This window comes from Phoenix dactylifera, unplaced genomic scaffold (genome assembly GCF_009389715.1).
Source record: "Phoenix dactylifera cultivar Barhee BC4 unplaced genomic scaffold, palm_55x_up_171113_PBpolish2nd_filt_p 000237F, whole genome shotgun sequence".
NCBI lineage: Eukaryota > Viridiplantae > Streptophyta > Magnoliopsida > Arecales > Arecaceae > Phoenix > Phoenix dactylifera.
This window is the reverse complement of record NW_024067736.1, coordinates 277,866-295,117: the sequence shown is the minus strand read 5'-3', so window position 1 is coordinate 295,117 and position 17,252 is coordinate 277,866. Positions and strand designations below refer to the sequence as shown.

Sequence of the window (17,252 nt, the reverse complement as noted above, 5' to 3'; positions counted from 1 at the left end):
GAACCACTATACTTCTTGTGTGTTTGTATTGTGTATTGTTCTAACTTCACTACACGCACTCAATTAATATTAACTAAACCACTCACTCATCAATTGATTTAATTAAAGGATTAAAAATTTAGAAAAACCAATTCACCCCCCTCTTGGCTTGTCACCTTGGGCAACAAACCACCTCGAGGGTTCCAAAGTATCAAGGAGCATTGCAAATGGGGCTGGCCCGTACGCGCATCCCAGGCACATGGAAGGCGCATCTTGGCCGTCTGTGCGTGCGTTAGGCCGCGCGCGCTTGGCAATCTTGCTCGTACGCGCAGTTTTCCTACAAGCTGGAATGCGCCCGTGTGCCCAACCGCAGCCAATCACGGCCAAACCAATCTAACCACAGCCAACCGCAGCCATGGGTGCCCAGCAACTGCATCCAGCCTTACAGCCTATAAATAGCTTTGAGAGGCTATAGTACGGAGCATTCCGATGGGTCAAGTAATCTGTGTAAAATCTTCTTGTGAGGGTCGGCCTTAGGGCTTGGGCTAGGGAGAGCCACATCAAGTTCTCACTAGATTGGGCCAGCAGAGGATTTCCTCCTCTGCTAGATTACGCTATTAGGGGTCCCCTCTGAATGCTTAGTAGATTGGGCTAGTGCGGGTGCCTTGTTATACCCTACTAAATTTATTTGTGAGCATTTGTACTTTGTTCATTTGCATTCAAGTTAAATGAAAAACCCCTTTGCTTTCATTTTTCATCCGTCTGAGTGAATGATCCAACCAAACTGAGCGTAGGAATTTGACCCACCTGGTCAGAACTACCAGGCTTGTGCCCATCAACGGATTGCTTCTCAGAGTTTTTCCTGCATGATCTAACTAGCCTTCAGGGATTGGGCAGCCCATGGCCATATTTTTATGGACCTGGCTGATGTTAGAACTCAAACTTTTGGTCCAAGTTAAAATTGGTCCAGGCTTGGCCCAATAAGGTACGAGTCCAATAGTCTACTTCGGTCCAACCTGAAATTTACGTAGCGAATGTGTTTGGCATATATGCTGTGTTTTCTGAAAATATATGATTAAATCTTGCTTGCTACGTAAGTGACGGTTTTTACTTGTTTTAAATGTATTTACAAGTGAAACTTTTCACATAAGTTATCGATTCATATCTCAGAATATAAATGTATTGAAAAGATGATACGAGAGTGTTCTTTGCTTGGAATTTTATTATGTTACTAAAAGTAGAATCACAAGTTTCTTGTAATTCATTTTATAAATTTAAAAATTATCAAAAACATGGACATAAATTTAAGTTGGTTTGAAGGTAGTCCAAGAAGCCTAGCCCATTCAAGCTAACATGTAACATAGCCCGATTTCAGCTTGAATAACCTGGGTTAAGTATAGGTTGAGCTGAGTTTGAACCAGGTGTCTAATAACCTTGGTTGATCCTGAGACCACGCATCATCCAATGTGCATCCCTACTAACCGTTATCTAGCATTCTCTTGCCCTACTTTTCCCTAATCAACCCATTTTACTTCAACTTAGACTTAATACTAAAAGTTCCTTAAAATAGAAGTTAACCATGACTTGACCTATATAATTGCGATTAAAGATATCTTGTGTACTCTATTTCCATAACTGATAGTGCCCAAGCAAATGCAATAAAACTTAACCTGATTCTCCCCATAAAAAAGCTTTAACTATCTCAAAGTTCCGATCTGAATTCGATTTATTTTAAACATATCAGAAGGTTTAATAAAATCTGACTCAAACTTAATTCTTTTCTGCAAGAAAATGAAAAAAGAAAACAGAAAACCTTCACCCAGAAACAACTAATATACGGAACTCAATCTTATATTTTAGTAAGCTGAACCATCGATAACATTGAGATCTGCCTGCCTTGCATTATTTAATTATGGAAACTTAACATCTCTCAACGTCCTTCTATTCGGTCAATGTATGTCCAAGAAATAGACATCTCAAATTTGTTGTCAAGTGAAGGGTTTTCTGACTATCTTGCAATATAATCTTGGCTGATAGTTGAGGTTGTGGCTTTCCCAAGAAATTTCTTAGGGCCAGACCCCTATCGCCGCCGCCGCCGCCATTAACAAAACGTCTCGTGATTCTCTTGCAATATAATCTTGGCTGATAGTTGAGGCTGCGGCCTCCCTAAGAAAATTCTTAGGCCCTGGCCTTGCTATTGCTACCGCCACCACCATGATAATTCAAATAATAAGTTCATACCAAATCTACTATACTAAACCCGATCCTATACTGAACTGAGTCCGAGTCCGAATTCGAACAAATTAGCTAAACCCTGATATTAGCCAGATCATACCAAATTGAACCCATCCTATACGATCAAGTTCACATGCATGACTCAAAGCAGGTTTTTCAGCCATAAAGTCGTTCCGATGCAAAATTTAGACCTCCAGTTTACATTTGAGTTGAAGATGTGTTGATGTGGAAGGGCCGAACGAGTCCAATTTCTCAACCTAAACAGATCTTTGTAATCTGACTCAAATCCCATTGTTGGAAGCTCTTATCAAGGCTTGGGCCAGGCCTAGGCCTTGACAGCCTGCCGATATTTATCTTGACAAAATCCCATTGTAGAACGGGTCAACGTATACTAACCATTCTATTTATTCTTTCAAGTTTGTTGCGAATTGGTTTCATTATCTCTGGTTAAATTTAGCTTGTCCAAGTAACATCTGGTGTGTTTTTCTTTTTTTTGTCTAGACGAAGAAATGACCTGATCTACATGGCATTAGTCATTGTTTATGAATTCCTATATTTTGCACAAGTCTGTGTCCATGCACTACTTGGCCAACTCTTCCATGAAGAAAAAATTAAGAAAAATTAATACAGCCCATTTTAATCAAAACCTTTTAGCTTGTGAGGCAAAGAGTAAATCGATGCTAGCATCTTATCTTTTTATTTACTATTTATGATTATTATTATTGTTTTTTTGAGTTAGGGGGAGGGCAAACCACCTCATTTTATTTATTTATTTACTTATTTATTTATTTATTTTTGCTTAGACGGGCGTCTCATAGTACACGAGTACAGAGATATCTAATAAAATCAGAAAATAATATATCACGGAGTGCCGTGGGCAGCTTTTTTTCTGCGTCTACAAAATGCCTCCTGAGTGACTGGCCACAAAATGCCGGCATTCTTATCAAATGGAACAATAGCTTGATGACGTTGCTTTAGTATATACATGCAAAGAAGTTCCTACGAGCTAAAGGCCATCTATCCATTGTGTTGCTTTTCTTAAACCAAGTCATCAAGTCGCATGCATCAACTGCGTGGTCAAGAGTAACCAACGGCCATATATTTTCACATGAAAAGCAACATGAAACAGTGACAATTTGGATGCCCATAATAAATTCTTAAAGCACGTACAGAATTAGGAAGTCTATGGCCCCACTGTTCATGTACAACATGTAACACTGCCTAGCCTTAGAGAAACAGACCAGATGGTGGCCAAAGCCTAATGGTCACCAAAACCTTAACTTGCCTAAAATCACTTTATGAACCTTGTCCCTCCATTTATCTAAACCCCAGGCTCACTTTTTGTATTCAAATCCTTCTGTTCCACATTGGCTCAATATATTTTTGCCTTCACATCCTCACCAATAATTGGTGCCAATGCAGCGGCCATTAACCATCACCCTTTACAGCTCCAGAAAGTAAATTGGATGCGCTTCAACTGAATATAACTTATCAAAGAAAGAAGAATCCCTTTTTTAATAGAAAAAGGGGTGGTGTCACTTCTTGTTCCATTTTTTTTGTAATGCAGCAAATGGGTGGTGTCACTTCACCAAGCTTTATACTCTCCTCTTTAATTGAGCGAACCAGAGCGGTTTTTGGAAGTGGAGCAGGGAGCGCTCGCATGGCCTATCACACCCAAACGAGACAAACGACCATGGTTGAGTCGAGGCTTGTGAAATGTACCAGCCCACAGAATATATCCATCATGGCATCACAAAGTGGAACAAAGTAGGGAGACGAGAGGAGTCTATAGGTAGTGCAACATTCACCATATATTCCCTCCAAGGGATAGAACTGATCTCTTTCTCTCTTTTAGCTTTCTTGGATGCGTGCTTGGTTGTGGATGAAGTGGGATACATAATGTGGTAGGTTTTGATGTCTAGTGCATTGCACCTGGTAGAGAGGACACCTGCTTCAATTTTATTGGTTTTAGGTCGTTCTTTTGCTCGTCTTTTGAACATATTTGGGTTGGTTTTAGCTTTCTGGTTCGCTTCGAGGTGTGCAACGTTGGGCTGAGAATAGGATAGTTGATGAAGCTCTTACTCTTTCTTTTCATAGGTAGCTGAGTTCTTTTTGCCAGGCTTTTGGCATAAGTGTCTTCATTAGATATGGAAAGAAAATCTCTCACAGATCGCATATCTTGTATGTTGTAGGATCTATCTAGTTAAGGATAGAGCATTTCTTTCCCTTCTTTCCCCTTTTCTCTGTACATACATATAGAAAAAGTATATAAGAGTATTATGTCGGCTTTTTGACTATGTGACATATATACTAGAAAAATAAGCAAGTGCTTGGTCGAACTGGATCCATGATTTTTTTGGTTGGCTTCAATATCAACACAGCATGCTTGGTGGAGAGGTTATCCATTTCAACTTAATTAGCTTTCAAATCATCTTTCTTCTCCCTTTCAAACACAGGCTGGCTGGAATGAGCTTTATGATTTTTATAGAGTTCAGCAATATCAAGGCAAGCAATCGCCAGCTGATGGAGCTCTTGTTCCTGCTTTTTATTGGTATTTGGTTGCTTTCTACGTGGTTCATGGTACCAGTATCTTCCTTGGATATGGAAAAAAGTCTCTCTTGGATAGAACACACATAATTTGAGGTAGAATTTTTCTAATTAGGATTAAAAGCTATTTATTTCTTGTAGCATTCTTTAGTTTTTTATACGAACGGCCAGAAGACATAGAGGGCTGATTTTCAATGTGGCTAATCAAAATTTATATCTTAAAAATAGAGGCAGCTATTTTTATTAAAAAAAAAAAAACTAAGGTGGATGCTTGAGCAGAGTAGGATCCAATTCAACTCATTGATCTCTCATTTTTGTCCAGTTTACCTTGGAGATAAGATGATGATATCCAATTAGCTACTTTATCTATTTTTCTTCAAAGAAAAAGTTTGCTCTTTTTTACCCCAACAGAAGGAAGTTTGTTTATATTCTACGTGGCATGGTATGAATGTTTTAGTAAAGCTATGTACAGTTTTTTTTTTCCTTGCTAGAGAAGTTGTTTTGCAAAGGATAATTGCAATGTACGTATACAGGGCCATGTATGTCTGGGTAAACCGTATGTATATGGGGCCATGGATTAGATACCATATGTACATGGGTCTGGGTAAAGACATATGATTATCCATCATGCTGAAAGCATTGCTTAAGATCATATGATGATAATTGCAAAGTTGGTTTACCTCGACAAAACTGTAATGGCTGATTGAGGTGCAATGGAGGTTTCTTTACAGCTTAGCCAGTTGAACTAATGATGCTAGTACTTGACATGCTTTTATGCAGCCACCAATTATGAGATACGTACCGCAATGGCATTCGCCCACATTGGCCATGCTATTTGCATGATGTAGCAGCATCACACCATGGCCATGCTATTTGCATGATGGAAGACATGGCCATGGTGTGATGCTGCTACCCAGGTGCGTGCATTGATAGATTGTATCTAATATTGGCATGGCCATGGAAGACATGGTCTTGGTTTTAGGTTAATCGATGCATACCTCTAGTGATGTTACCCCAGCATGCTAGGACCTCATGGGTGATCTACAGGCTTTGAAAATCCATACATGCAATGCTGATTACTAATACACCGAGAGAGAGAGAGAGAGAGAGAGAGAGAGATTTAGACGAGCAAATCTTTGCTTTTACAAGTTGGGAATGTCCACTAATTTCTTCTGCTCCATGTCGTTTGTCTTGGTCGAAGAAAAGGACATTGGAGTTGGTTTCGATTGGTGTATAATGCGATGAAACCAACCAGACAAATATGAATGGATAAAGACAATATTAATGGCTTATTAATTTGGATGGTTGAACTGAAAATTCTATTGAATTTATAGATTGAGCCAGTATAATTAGCAAAATTATAGGATTGCAGACTGCGCTAGGCCTATATTCATAAATACTCGAGAATAGCTTCAGAAGCTGAGGTTCTTTTTTTTCTATAAGATTTGGGCTAGCACATTCCCAAGTTGTTTCCGATACTTATAAATATAGGTCTAGCCCAACTTATAATTCAATGATTTTGTTGGTTATACTGGTCCAATCAATGAATCTAATATGATTTTCGGTCTAATCATCCAAACAGACTTTTATAGTTCTAAATTTTATAGGCATCGTGCTAATTTATATGGTGGTGATTGGCCTACCACATGTGATTGCAAGCAAAAGTGAACCGGGCTCTATTTTGTCGGGGGTTGACTGGTCTACGCGTTCAAGTGGAGCTTCGGTTTTGATCTCCATAAACATGACCATCCATGTCTCAAGCTAAACCAAGCTTCTCCACGCTTTTACGGGCGCACTAACATCTAATTTGACACGTTAACATCATGCACCTCAAAATATTTTCTATCTTTATTGTTCTTCATCCGCACGTTAGAGTATATTTGATCCTTACTCCCTTGCGATTGGTTTGAGAATAAGAAAAAATGGAATGGGAATTGTTATTCCTACTAAAATAGTTATTTCAGTTCATATTTGGTTGGAATTCTTCATCTCTTGTAGCTGTAGCATTCTTGCCCATGTAACAAAGGGAGCAGGGATTGTCCTTTAAACAATAACAAGGTTTACTTGTAATAACTATTCTCCTCATATTTCTCCTTTGCTAACAATAATTCGTTTTGCAAGAATAACAGTTATTCCAACCTTTTACTTGAATTATCAAACACATCATTGCTAAAGAACCTGTTATCTTGAGCCTTTATCCAAACACCGAGACTTGCTGATCTATGCAATATTATGTGACATTTCTATTATTGGAAACTATCCAACTAGAACTAGGAGCCTATAAGCTTAAGCTTTTGAGACAAGTGGTGATTTTGACACATAAGAGTACCTGTCAAAGATTAGAAAGATATTAGTTGATGAGTAACAGTTAAGTTCAGCATCCATCATCTGTTTCGAAGTTAGTGCACACTTCTGCAATCAGCCATTGCAACAGCAAGTCTGCAGGGTGTTCATCAAAGCAATTAAAGTTAATTTCTCCTGTTAAAGCTAAATTTGCCAGAAGGTCAGAAGCTTGAGATACCATAAACCATTGCATGGTTGATTTCCGGTGCTGAATATCATTTAGTAGAGGAGATTAGTGACGCCTGCATGATGAAGGATTGGCTATCCAATTAATGATAGTTAGGGCATCTTCTTCCAACAAAAGGGATGCGCCTGCAATTCAACAACAGCAACGTAATAAAGAACCATCCAAGCATCTATAAGCTAGGTTGAGGAACTGAGGATAGAAGTAGTTGTCTACCTCCAGCTCCAATAACCCGACTTGTATATTCTCGAATTGCTACCAAGCTGCAGCATTGGTTTCTATTACAACAGCATCAAAATTGATTCTAAAAACTCCTAAAGGAGGGAGCAACTACGACACCTGGATAAATACTGAACACCACCCCAATACCTTATAAAGCAGGCCGCCTTTCTAACCAGTTGAGTGTGATAAGGAGTGGCTGCAGGAAGATTCTTTCATTACGGCCCACATAACACAAGCAAACAAAGCTCTCATTCATGCATCGACCTAAGCCATAAAGATTGAAGAAGAAAGCTATGTCTGCTACCTATGCGCTGCAGCTGACCCAAGAACTAGCTGCAAAAAACACTGGATACCTCTACTATATCACTGAATCACAACAAAGATATCCTTCATGACTGATACCTCTACCATGCAAAAGTTTTTTTTACAAGACAACCGACGCTATAACAATCTCCATCAGAAGATTTTCTCCCTCACTGGCATCTTTAATTTTCAAATTCATCTAAAATTATATGGAGTTTCAGCTGGTATATATAAGGTTTAATCAATCCATACATGCTTTTTTTTCTTTCGATAAGAACGGCATTCATATAGCTCTTATATGACTACAGTCTGCTAAGTCAAAAGCAATAAAATGATATAAGGAAGAAGAAATCTCAGTGGCACTAGTTCAAAAAATTTCTTCACAGTGCCGAGCCATGTAGAAGATGACCCGGTCTATAATTTTGTTCTCTTCTGATATATATGCTTTTAATCATGCATTGCAGCTATTATATCTTTTCTCATGCGAAGTGCATGTGCCAGCGGCGAGCACCTGTCATGGTTCATGCACGCGAGCTCCTGCACATAACTATTGCTGATCCCCGCCTTGTTGCAGAGTCACATGGCGGGTCCTGCGTTGGTTGTTAAAATTGGGCATTCCGGGCGTCGTCCTCTCTCTCTCTCTCTCTCTCTCTCTCTCTCTCTCTCTAGCTACGAGACAAGGAAGATTCGAGAAAGCACCAAGGTGGGGATATTAATAATTTATTAGTTTATGCTGAAATAACGGGGGGCAGTTGTTGTGGATAAGGAATTTTCTTCAGAGGCAGGGAAATAATTAACTCCACCACCTGGGTAACCGGGCGTCGGTTCCACAATCGAAACGTCGATTTGTAGCGGCCGTCGATCTAGAGGAATCGACGGTCTGGATGGCCTCTGCCGTGGAGGAAAGGCCGGTTGCAGCCGGAGAGAAAGCAGCACAAAAACAGAAGAGAAAGACAAGGGGGTGGACGGTGGAGGGAGAGAGAGAGAGAGGTGAGACCATTAATTGCACTCGCTCTCTTCACCTCTGGCCCATGCATTCATTGCAGCCGGTTGAGACAAATGGGTAGTCAAACAAAACTGATTGCTTTTACACTAGTGCCCTCCATTCTTTGCACAAAACTACAAAACTTCCTCTGTTTACATAAACACCTTTTGACTGTTGTTGGGGCAGTACTAATGATAAAATATTTGCTGAAGATATTCATCCTTAATTGTATTTCTTGATTAATGAATTACATGGTTCAAATCCATTTATATTTAGTCTTGGTTTAAAATTTAGTTTTAGAATAACATATTTCTAAATCAAGTCAAGTTGCATGGGCTGATGTAGATATAGAACCGAACTTCCAAAATTAGGTCAAGGTTAAAGTCAATCCTTGATAAACTTTTAAGTAAAAATCTTTCTAATATGAGCAATCAAGAAATGCATGGAATTAAGCTATTTTATGTATTTTATAAAAAAATATTTGCTATATCTTGATATCTCTTCATGAGAAAAAAAAAATAATTTATTGAAATACTTGAAGCATTATTATCAATCTAGCTTGAATATGCAAATTAATCTTCAAATAACAAGATTGAAGTAATATTCTACCAATCTTACAATGTAAGCAATATATTTATCTTATTCTAACATCTAAATATAGTAACTTTGGGTTGTTCCGCTCCAAAATTCTCATGTTTCCTTGAAGAGTTACCTAACCTACTTTTATATATTTTATTTTAGTCAAGTTATATCATATGAAAAGATATAAGCTTAAGCCTAAATAAAACCAAGGTGTATATGTAGACCACCAACTCTCATTTAGTCAAGGATCCATATTGTGGCCCTATGACAAGTAGTCCTAATTAAAATTACTGTCCGGTGACTTCAAAGACCTCTCATCTTTTATTAATCGATGACATAAATTAAATAATAATTATTATTCAACCATTGCTCTAATTATAGTGGCTGTCATAACACAAATAATTACTAGGGTAAAGCAAGCTACTTAAAACTTATCCTATTCGAATTTAAAAAAAAACTTTTTGAATACAAACATTATTTGTGCCAATAAAAAATATTTTTCACATGATAAATAGTTATGCCAACTAAAAGAAATTGCTCTTTCTTTCAAGCAAACAATTCCACTATTTTTGGGGAAAAAAAATGACTTCTGCCCTTTTGTTGTGATAACAAATGATAGTTGTGATTATTTTTAATCTCATCAGATACTTCCCCAATAACATTACAACCATGAAACTACCATGAAGGCAAGTGAGTGTAAAACTTTGATTGGGGGTAGTAGTGATGCTAAGAAGAAGCAGTGGCATTTTAGTAGATGCTTGGAGAGGCGAGGGCAGATGGTGAGGGAGTTGATTGTCCGGTGTGGGAGCGAGGACAACGTGGGCGCTGCCCCCTGCCCGGCTCCCGTCTTTATATCGCGTCCGAAGGCGATGTTCCACACACCAGAAGAGGGGTGGTCCGACGCGACCGCAGCGACCGTCCCTCGAGATTCCTCTCCACTACCGCTACTCTTATTGCTGCTGCCTGTCTGAATGAATCCATAGAGGACAAACAAACTAGAGAAGAGAGAAGAATTCCCGCAACGAAGAAGAGATAAGCTTGCTCCCTAGTGGCGACAAAGGGGGAGGGAGAGATCGGCTTTTCTTCTTCTTCTTCTTCTTCTTTTTCGATCAAGAGAGAGCGTAAAATGGTTGGGGAGAGAGGGAGGGGCGGAGATCTGGAGGTGGGGGCGGGCGGGTGGTGGTCCGACGAGGTGAGCGGCCACGGGTGTAGGCAGATGGAGGTGGAGCTCGTTCGGCGGCACCACCGTCATGAGCTAAGGGAGAACCAGTGCAGCTCCACTCTCGTCAAGCACATCAGGGCCCCCGTCCATCTCGTGAGATCTCTTTCCCCCTCCCTTTTTCCTCCTTATCTTTCTTATTGGGATTCTTGAGGAGCTTCTTGGATTGGATTCCGAGAAAGATGAGATCTTTCAAGGGTTTTCCACGGCTTCTTTTGTGAATTTTGGGAAAATTTGATCTCTTGTCGCAGTTTTCCGGGCCAAAGAAAGAAAAAAAAACAACCAGTAACTCTAGGTTCTCTGTTCTTTCCCAGTTATGAGATATAACTCAACAGATTGAATGAATCTGGTTATCTCTGTGCTCCCAAAAATCTTGATTTCATAAATTTGAAGGGGAAAAAAGAAGCATTTTTGTAAAAGAAAAGAGTCTCTCCGGCCGTAATATGATGGTTTCTTGCCCCAATTTATCTGAGATCTACCAGGAAAGCTTTGGCCTTGCTTTTCTTGTTGGCCGTGTTCTTGGTATGCTTTTAGAATTGGTGTTTCCTTCATTCTTTCCGTTGTCGTGAGCTTTAGTCATTTACGATTCTTTTTTTGGTAATAGGTGTGGTCACTCGTGAGGAGATTCGACCAGCCGCAAAAATACAAGCCCTTTGTGAGCAGATGCGTGGTGCAGGGCGATCTGGAGATTGGAAGTGTTCGAGAAGTGAATGTCAAGTCAGGGCTTCCGGCCACCACCAGCACAGAGCGTTTGGAACTCCTTGATGACGATGAGCACATCCTTAGCATCAAGATTGTTGGAGGAGATCACAGACTTAGGGTTTGATTCTCTTCCCAATTTCTTCTTCTCTTACATCGATCATGTTCATGTTTTCCGGCTATTGTTCTCCAGCTTAGCAGTAGATACTTTAGAGTGCTCTTCTTGGTGACCTCAAATCTATCGAGCAGAAGATAAAATGGATTAAACAGTAGGTATGACCCACCGAAGAAACATTATGGGATTTTTATATGGTTTTCACTTTCTGACTAGATTTGTTTGAGATTTCCCTTACATGTTTGAAATTAGTGTCATCTGCTGAAGCCAATTGTCTGCTCCATGCTCGGTGATTTATTCGTATGTGTAGAGTGTTATTCATTTGCTGTCTCACATGTTCCCTTAAGATTGTTGTAACATTGAAACTTCAGATTTGGAGAAAAGCTCTGGAAATGATTTTGTCCATGAAAGATCTGAAAGCAGCCTTTGTTTCTTGTACCTCAAATTTTATTCCAACTCTTGCTTAGATGCTTCCTTTCTTTTATTTCACTTGTAAAAGAGCATGTGGTCTCATAAATTCAGTTAATAACGCAATTGATTTTTTGCTGTACTTGCTTTTTCTGTATAACCTGGTGATCAAATTACTCATGCACTTATGGATTTTTTTTTTCTTTTTTTTTAGCTTCGGAGAATATCAGGGCTTGTTCATCATTGTTGTGGTATCTTTATGTAGCAGATGATGATGATTCATCCTCTTGGAGGATGGTATTACCAAAAAAAAATCCACAATTTTCTTTGTTCTTGTGGAGAGATTTAAATTATCATATTCAGACTATTTAATCCATCAAAACTTCTAAACAACGATTTCTCTTTGATTTTTCTAAAACTTCCTATGGTCGATTCAAAAGTGCTACTCCTTTGATCTTTCTTGCAGTCTTGTTTATCAAGCCATCTTTCGGTCAATATAATGTCTCGAGCACTTGTGGAAACGATGATAACTCCATATAATGACCAATAGCAATTATTTCCAAGTCTATTGCCAAAACATGGTAATTGTTCATGGGCTCGTGCAATGAGTTATGATGTATCTGTTGATTCCTCATTATCGGGTAACTAGCAACTAGGAACAAGTAACATAATGTGAAAATGATCCTGTTCCATTCCTCTATATCAGCAGTGCATTTGGATTTGCATGCTCTCTTTAGCAATTAACAGTGCTCATAGGAAGTGGAAAATTAGAGGAGGGTGAAAGCTCAATCATCAGGATTTGCTACTTAACAGCTATATATATTTGTTTAGTCTTGGTATGTTCAGTGATTATTCAATTCTCATATCGCTTTGCTTGGCAGAATTACTCTTCTGTTATAACTGTCCACCCTGAGATAATTGATGGGAGACCAGGGACCCTGGTGATCGAGTCGTTCGTGGTTGATGTGCCTGATGGAAACACCAAGGACGAGACATGCTACTTTGTGGAGGCCCTGATCAAGTGCAACCTCAAATCTTTGGCCAATGTGTCTGAGAGGTTGGCAGCGCAGGATGTCACACAAGCAATTGACTAATTCTGAGATGACGAGAGGTAGGTGGGAAACATGTAGATAGCTGCAGGCACCGATGTTTTGAGCTGATCCAATACTTTCTGAACTTTTTAAAATTGGACGGTGGTGGGATTTCGTAGTGCTTTACTGGCTGAAGTACCTTTTTTACTTTCTGGACCTCTTTATCTCCATTATCTGCCTTTATGGAAGGTTTGCAGTGGATGGCCTCCCTCTCTCTGGCTCTTCTGTATCAGGCTGTGGTGCTGCCTGTATATAATGTAGTTGAATTGGTCACTACGTAAATTTTGGTGAAGGCCGTCTATAGTATGACAAAGCAGCTTAACTATGTTTCAGGAAAAGGGGGAAGGGAGGACTTGTTTGTTAGGTGCTATGGCGCACAAGGGAGGCATGTAGATGCATGTACTAGACTATATTCTATTCTATTTTATAAATATAATAAAACTTCAGGACATGTTTTTGTGTATTTTTTATGTTAGATCTCTTTCTTTTCAGCAGCCATGCTTCTTTTTGTTTTACTTGCTGTTTGATTTGAATCACGGGTTTTTGGATGCTTTTTGTGATCTCGATGAGATTTGCAAGCTCCTGGCGTCTTTGGAACGTCTCATTCAGGTGTCAAATTTGTATATATTTTGTGAAAGTCCAGGAGAGTTGCAGAATAAGGTGGCCAACGGCCAAAAGTAAATACGCAGATGGGGCTTCATGTGGTTTGGAATAAAAAAAATCCTGATAGCTACTCAGGACCTCCTGCAAAAAAATTAGGTGGAATATTTTATTCAGGATCTTGGTCTTGTATATGTATCCCAAATTTATCAAGTGTATAAACGATGCAAGGATAAGTATATGCTTACAAGATTCTCACGCATTCTTCATTTAAGCTCTAGCATTTTTCCTAGGTTAAAAATTTAAATTCAATCAAATTTAATCATAAATATTAGAATTAGTCTATTGCTGATATTATTCAATTATGGTTAATCCTAAAAGAACTTATGCTGCACTATTTCTTAGTTACACACTTAAGCAGTGGATTTGTACAATAGTGTCACGAAGATCACATGTCGGATCATTTTTAGGTTTTCATCTAAAAATACTAGCTGCCTATTATTATTGATGTTTTTGGATCTTATACAAGTATCCAAATCTCTCTAGTGCATAACTGGTGTGGAATTAAATGAGTCCGATCCTCCCGTAAATGGCATGTTGGTGCTGAAGCCGGCAAATAGTGGCCTGAATGTGGTCTCAATGTTTGACGGATGAACGGATAAGGTTCAGATGATAAGGCGTGGTGGCACGGGGTTTTGGGGCGAAGAGAGAGCTGATGGTGATTTGTGGCGGTCGTGAGTCTCACGGGCACAAAGCTTCTCTCTCAGACACACAACATAAGCTAAGCGATGGATCTCTTGCATCTCCAGCTGCAAATAACTCTTACCCACTTGTGTGTAACTCAGCCTGCAGGACATTCTTGTAGTTCGAGTACGTGACTGGTTTTAATAGGCACGAATAGGCGGCCTAAGCGTAAAAATCACCCATTTTCCATGCGAATTTTCCTGACAGTTTAATGCAACATCTAAGAAGAGCTGGAGCTAATTACGGAAAGCATCCAATGCCTTGAAACTAGGAATTCTCTTACTCTTTGAAAGAAACGTCATTGGAGCCAATTTAATTTGCTCATGTGTGCTGTCCGAGGGTCCTGCTACAAACAGGAAGCAGGGGTATGATCAGTGGGCCACCAGAGATGACCATTTCCAATGTGAGATCGACCTGATCCTTATCTGAAGTTCTAGCTCTTGAGCTACGTATGGGTCTAAACTAGGACCCAATCAGGTGAACAAGTTCTGAGTACAGATCATAGACCCTAACCGAGTTCTTGTTAATCTGGTCTGAAATAGCACTCTTAACTCAAGGCTCCCACTGGAGTCTTAAGGAGGTGACAGTCCCTGGGACGTGGAACCGTGCACGGCGAATGAATGCTTGGGCTGTTGAGCATCGTACCCCACTTTGTATTCTTGCCCATGCCAACCTCTGGTCCTAGAACAAGGCACGCGTGCTCCACCAGTCCCATTCTCAGCCTCTTTTTCTAGAACAAGGTACGCGTGCTCCACCAGTCCTATTCTGGTATTCTTTTTAACTTTTGCCTCTTAACGAGGGTCACTGGGGGTATGCTTTTAGCTCCACATTAGTTATGTACTGGATAGATATCCGATATTTATGTAAGACTAAAAAATTCAAATAATATTTTACAGCTAGTTTTTTTTTATTGAGTTTCGAAATTGTCACAATTCTCCCTTATTCAAAACTGCCTAGATGCAAGTAATGTCTTGCTAGTGCCAGGAGCACAGTCAAATTTGGCTTTTTGCTTGGTCCTACGAAATGTGGTTGCAAATGCATTGATAGCCATCACTTGTGACCTGCCAACCTTGGAAAAAATATGCTACATTCTATATTTGGGTAGACTGCAGCATCATTTAAGTGATGTCATATAGAGAGTTTTGTGAATTTCTGGCACATGCTATTATGGTTTAGAGTATTGCTTCATGACCTACCTTGTCTTGATTAGGTTTGGTTTGTTGATAATGTTGTTTTGATTTATACATCACTCTTACCATCGTATCTCATTTTTTTGATTTCAGTCATTTTTGTGAGGTTTAGCTGAATTACACTGAGTTAGGGCATGAGTTTAAATGTAACGTGTACCCATTTTAGGGTTAGTTAACCTTCTCTTGAAAGGTGGAATATCTGTCTCTCACAAAAACTTGCGACTCACATATTTCTATCCTTTAAGACAAGATTTTTTTTTATTATTATTTTACTTCTTTTATAGCATGACTTTTTTCCCTTATAGTTCTCATCAACTGAACTCCCTGTAGTCCCCTACATATATATCAAAATTGGAGTCCGAAGAATGCCCAGCAAGCCAGTGTTGTTGCCTGATTGGCCTTACGGTAGACATGGGTTGAATTGAATGCAAATCATATCTGCCTCCATTGTAAGATGTCCTTCGGAAGCAAATAACCTGCAGAGTTTGGAGAAGACAATTGTTTTTGAATACCCTTCGATCCAAACCTAGTGGCCATCGAGATGAATGACTGCCACACCCATGCTCCTAACAACTCCGCCATCGACACTGAACAATTATTAAGCTGAAGAGCCACAGCTTGCTGCAAAACACTCCGTGCATTTCTAAAGATAAAAGCAGTAGCTGATTGAGAATTAGAGAGGAACCATCAAAATTGTAGTATGCCGTACCAGCTCGAACCGAATAGTACCGTGCATCCCGTACCATACCGATCCGATACTAATATTCGGTATGGATGGCATACTAATACTCGGTACGCAAAAAAACTCTATACTGTAGCGACACTGTGCTAGTGTGGCATCGGTGTGGATCCAATACCGAGACGGCGAACCTTGATCAAAATTATTAACCTTTACAACACTAGGAGAAGGGGTGACCAGCAAACAATGATAGTAGATAAAGGTAATGGGGGCGGAAGGGGATAGGCATACCCCAGTTCTCTGACCATGTCATCAGGCCCATTTGATTTAACATTGAAGAGAGATCTCAAGCGAGATTATTAGAGAAACATAATACCATCCTTACCAGCTAACCGCACGTTGAAAAGGCTAGCGTTGGACATTCCGAACCTCAGTCCCGAGAATGTGGTCATCAAAGGCTTCAATCCATTTTGGAATAAACCCAAAACTTCTTTTTTTATTTATCGTCACTTTGGTCACTCGATTCAGCACCAGTTCCGTATCACTACAGACTATAGACTAACTCAAACTATATGAAAATTCAAAGTCATAGACAGTTGCTTCCTGCTTCAAACCGCCCTGAATAATCAAAAAGCTGCATGAGAAGATTCATCCCATTTTAGCGAGAGGGAGGCAGTGAATCACCTAGGCTACGGATTTTTCGGTTTCTTGATTCTAAAAAAAAAACTTCGCTGGCGAATATTGACTCTTTCATGTTTCATTCATTGGGTCAATTCATGACCTCTCAGAAGAAAGAAATTTTTTCTTTCATTTGGTTTCCCACAAACGTAATTCCTTCCTTATCTGAAGAATGACGTATGATAAACATTGCTTCTTGCTTTGTTATGAGAGTGAAAGCTGCTCAGAAAGGTCTGTTTAGTGAGTGGCTATGCCTGTGAGGTTCCTCATTGGCCTTGGTGCAGGTGACCTCCTTCTAAGGAATATCCGGATGGAACTTCGACAGCAGCTAGGTCTAGAGGGAAGTTGTGAGCATTATGTTCATGCATTACTTCCATACCAAGGTCAGCACGATTGATGATATCAGCCCAAGTGTTGATAACACGACCCTGACTGTCAACTACAGATTG

The 17,252-nt window shown here is 39.6% G+C and overlaps 1 protein-coding gene and 1 long non-coding RNA gene across 2 annotated transcripts; both read left to right on the top strand.

Moving 5' to 3' along the window:
* The first annotated feature begins 9,458 nt into the window (after positions 1-9,458).
* On the top strand, positions 9,459-17,252 carry LOC120105226. The gene is made up of 3 exons (XR_005507611.1): positions 9,459-9,471; positions 10,072-10,074; positions 17,129-17,252. It is a non-coding gene; the product is annotated as an uncharacterized LOC120105226 (long non-coding RNA).
* On the top strand, positions 10,253-13,375 carry LOC103698527 (abscisic acid receptor PYL8-like). Its single transcript, XM_008780557.4, has 3 exons — positions 10,253-10,695; positions 11,204-11,419; positions 12,703-13,375. The coding sequence occupies exons 1-3, from the start codon at positions 10,507-10,509 to the stop codon at positions 12,913-12,915; spliced, it is 618 nt and encodes a 205-aa protein (XP_008778779.1). The 5' UTR covers positions 10,253-10,506; the 3' UTR covers positions 12,916-13,375.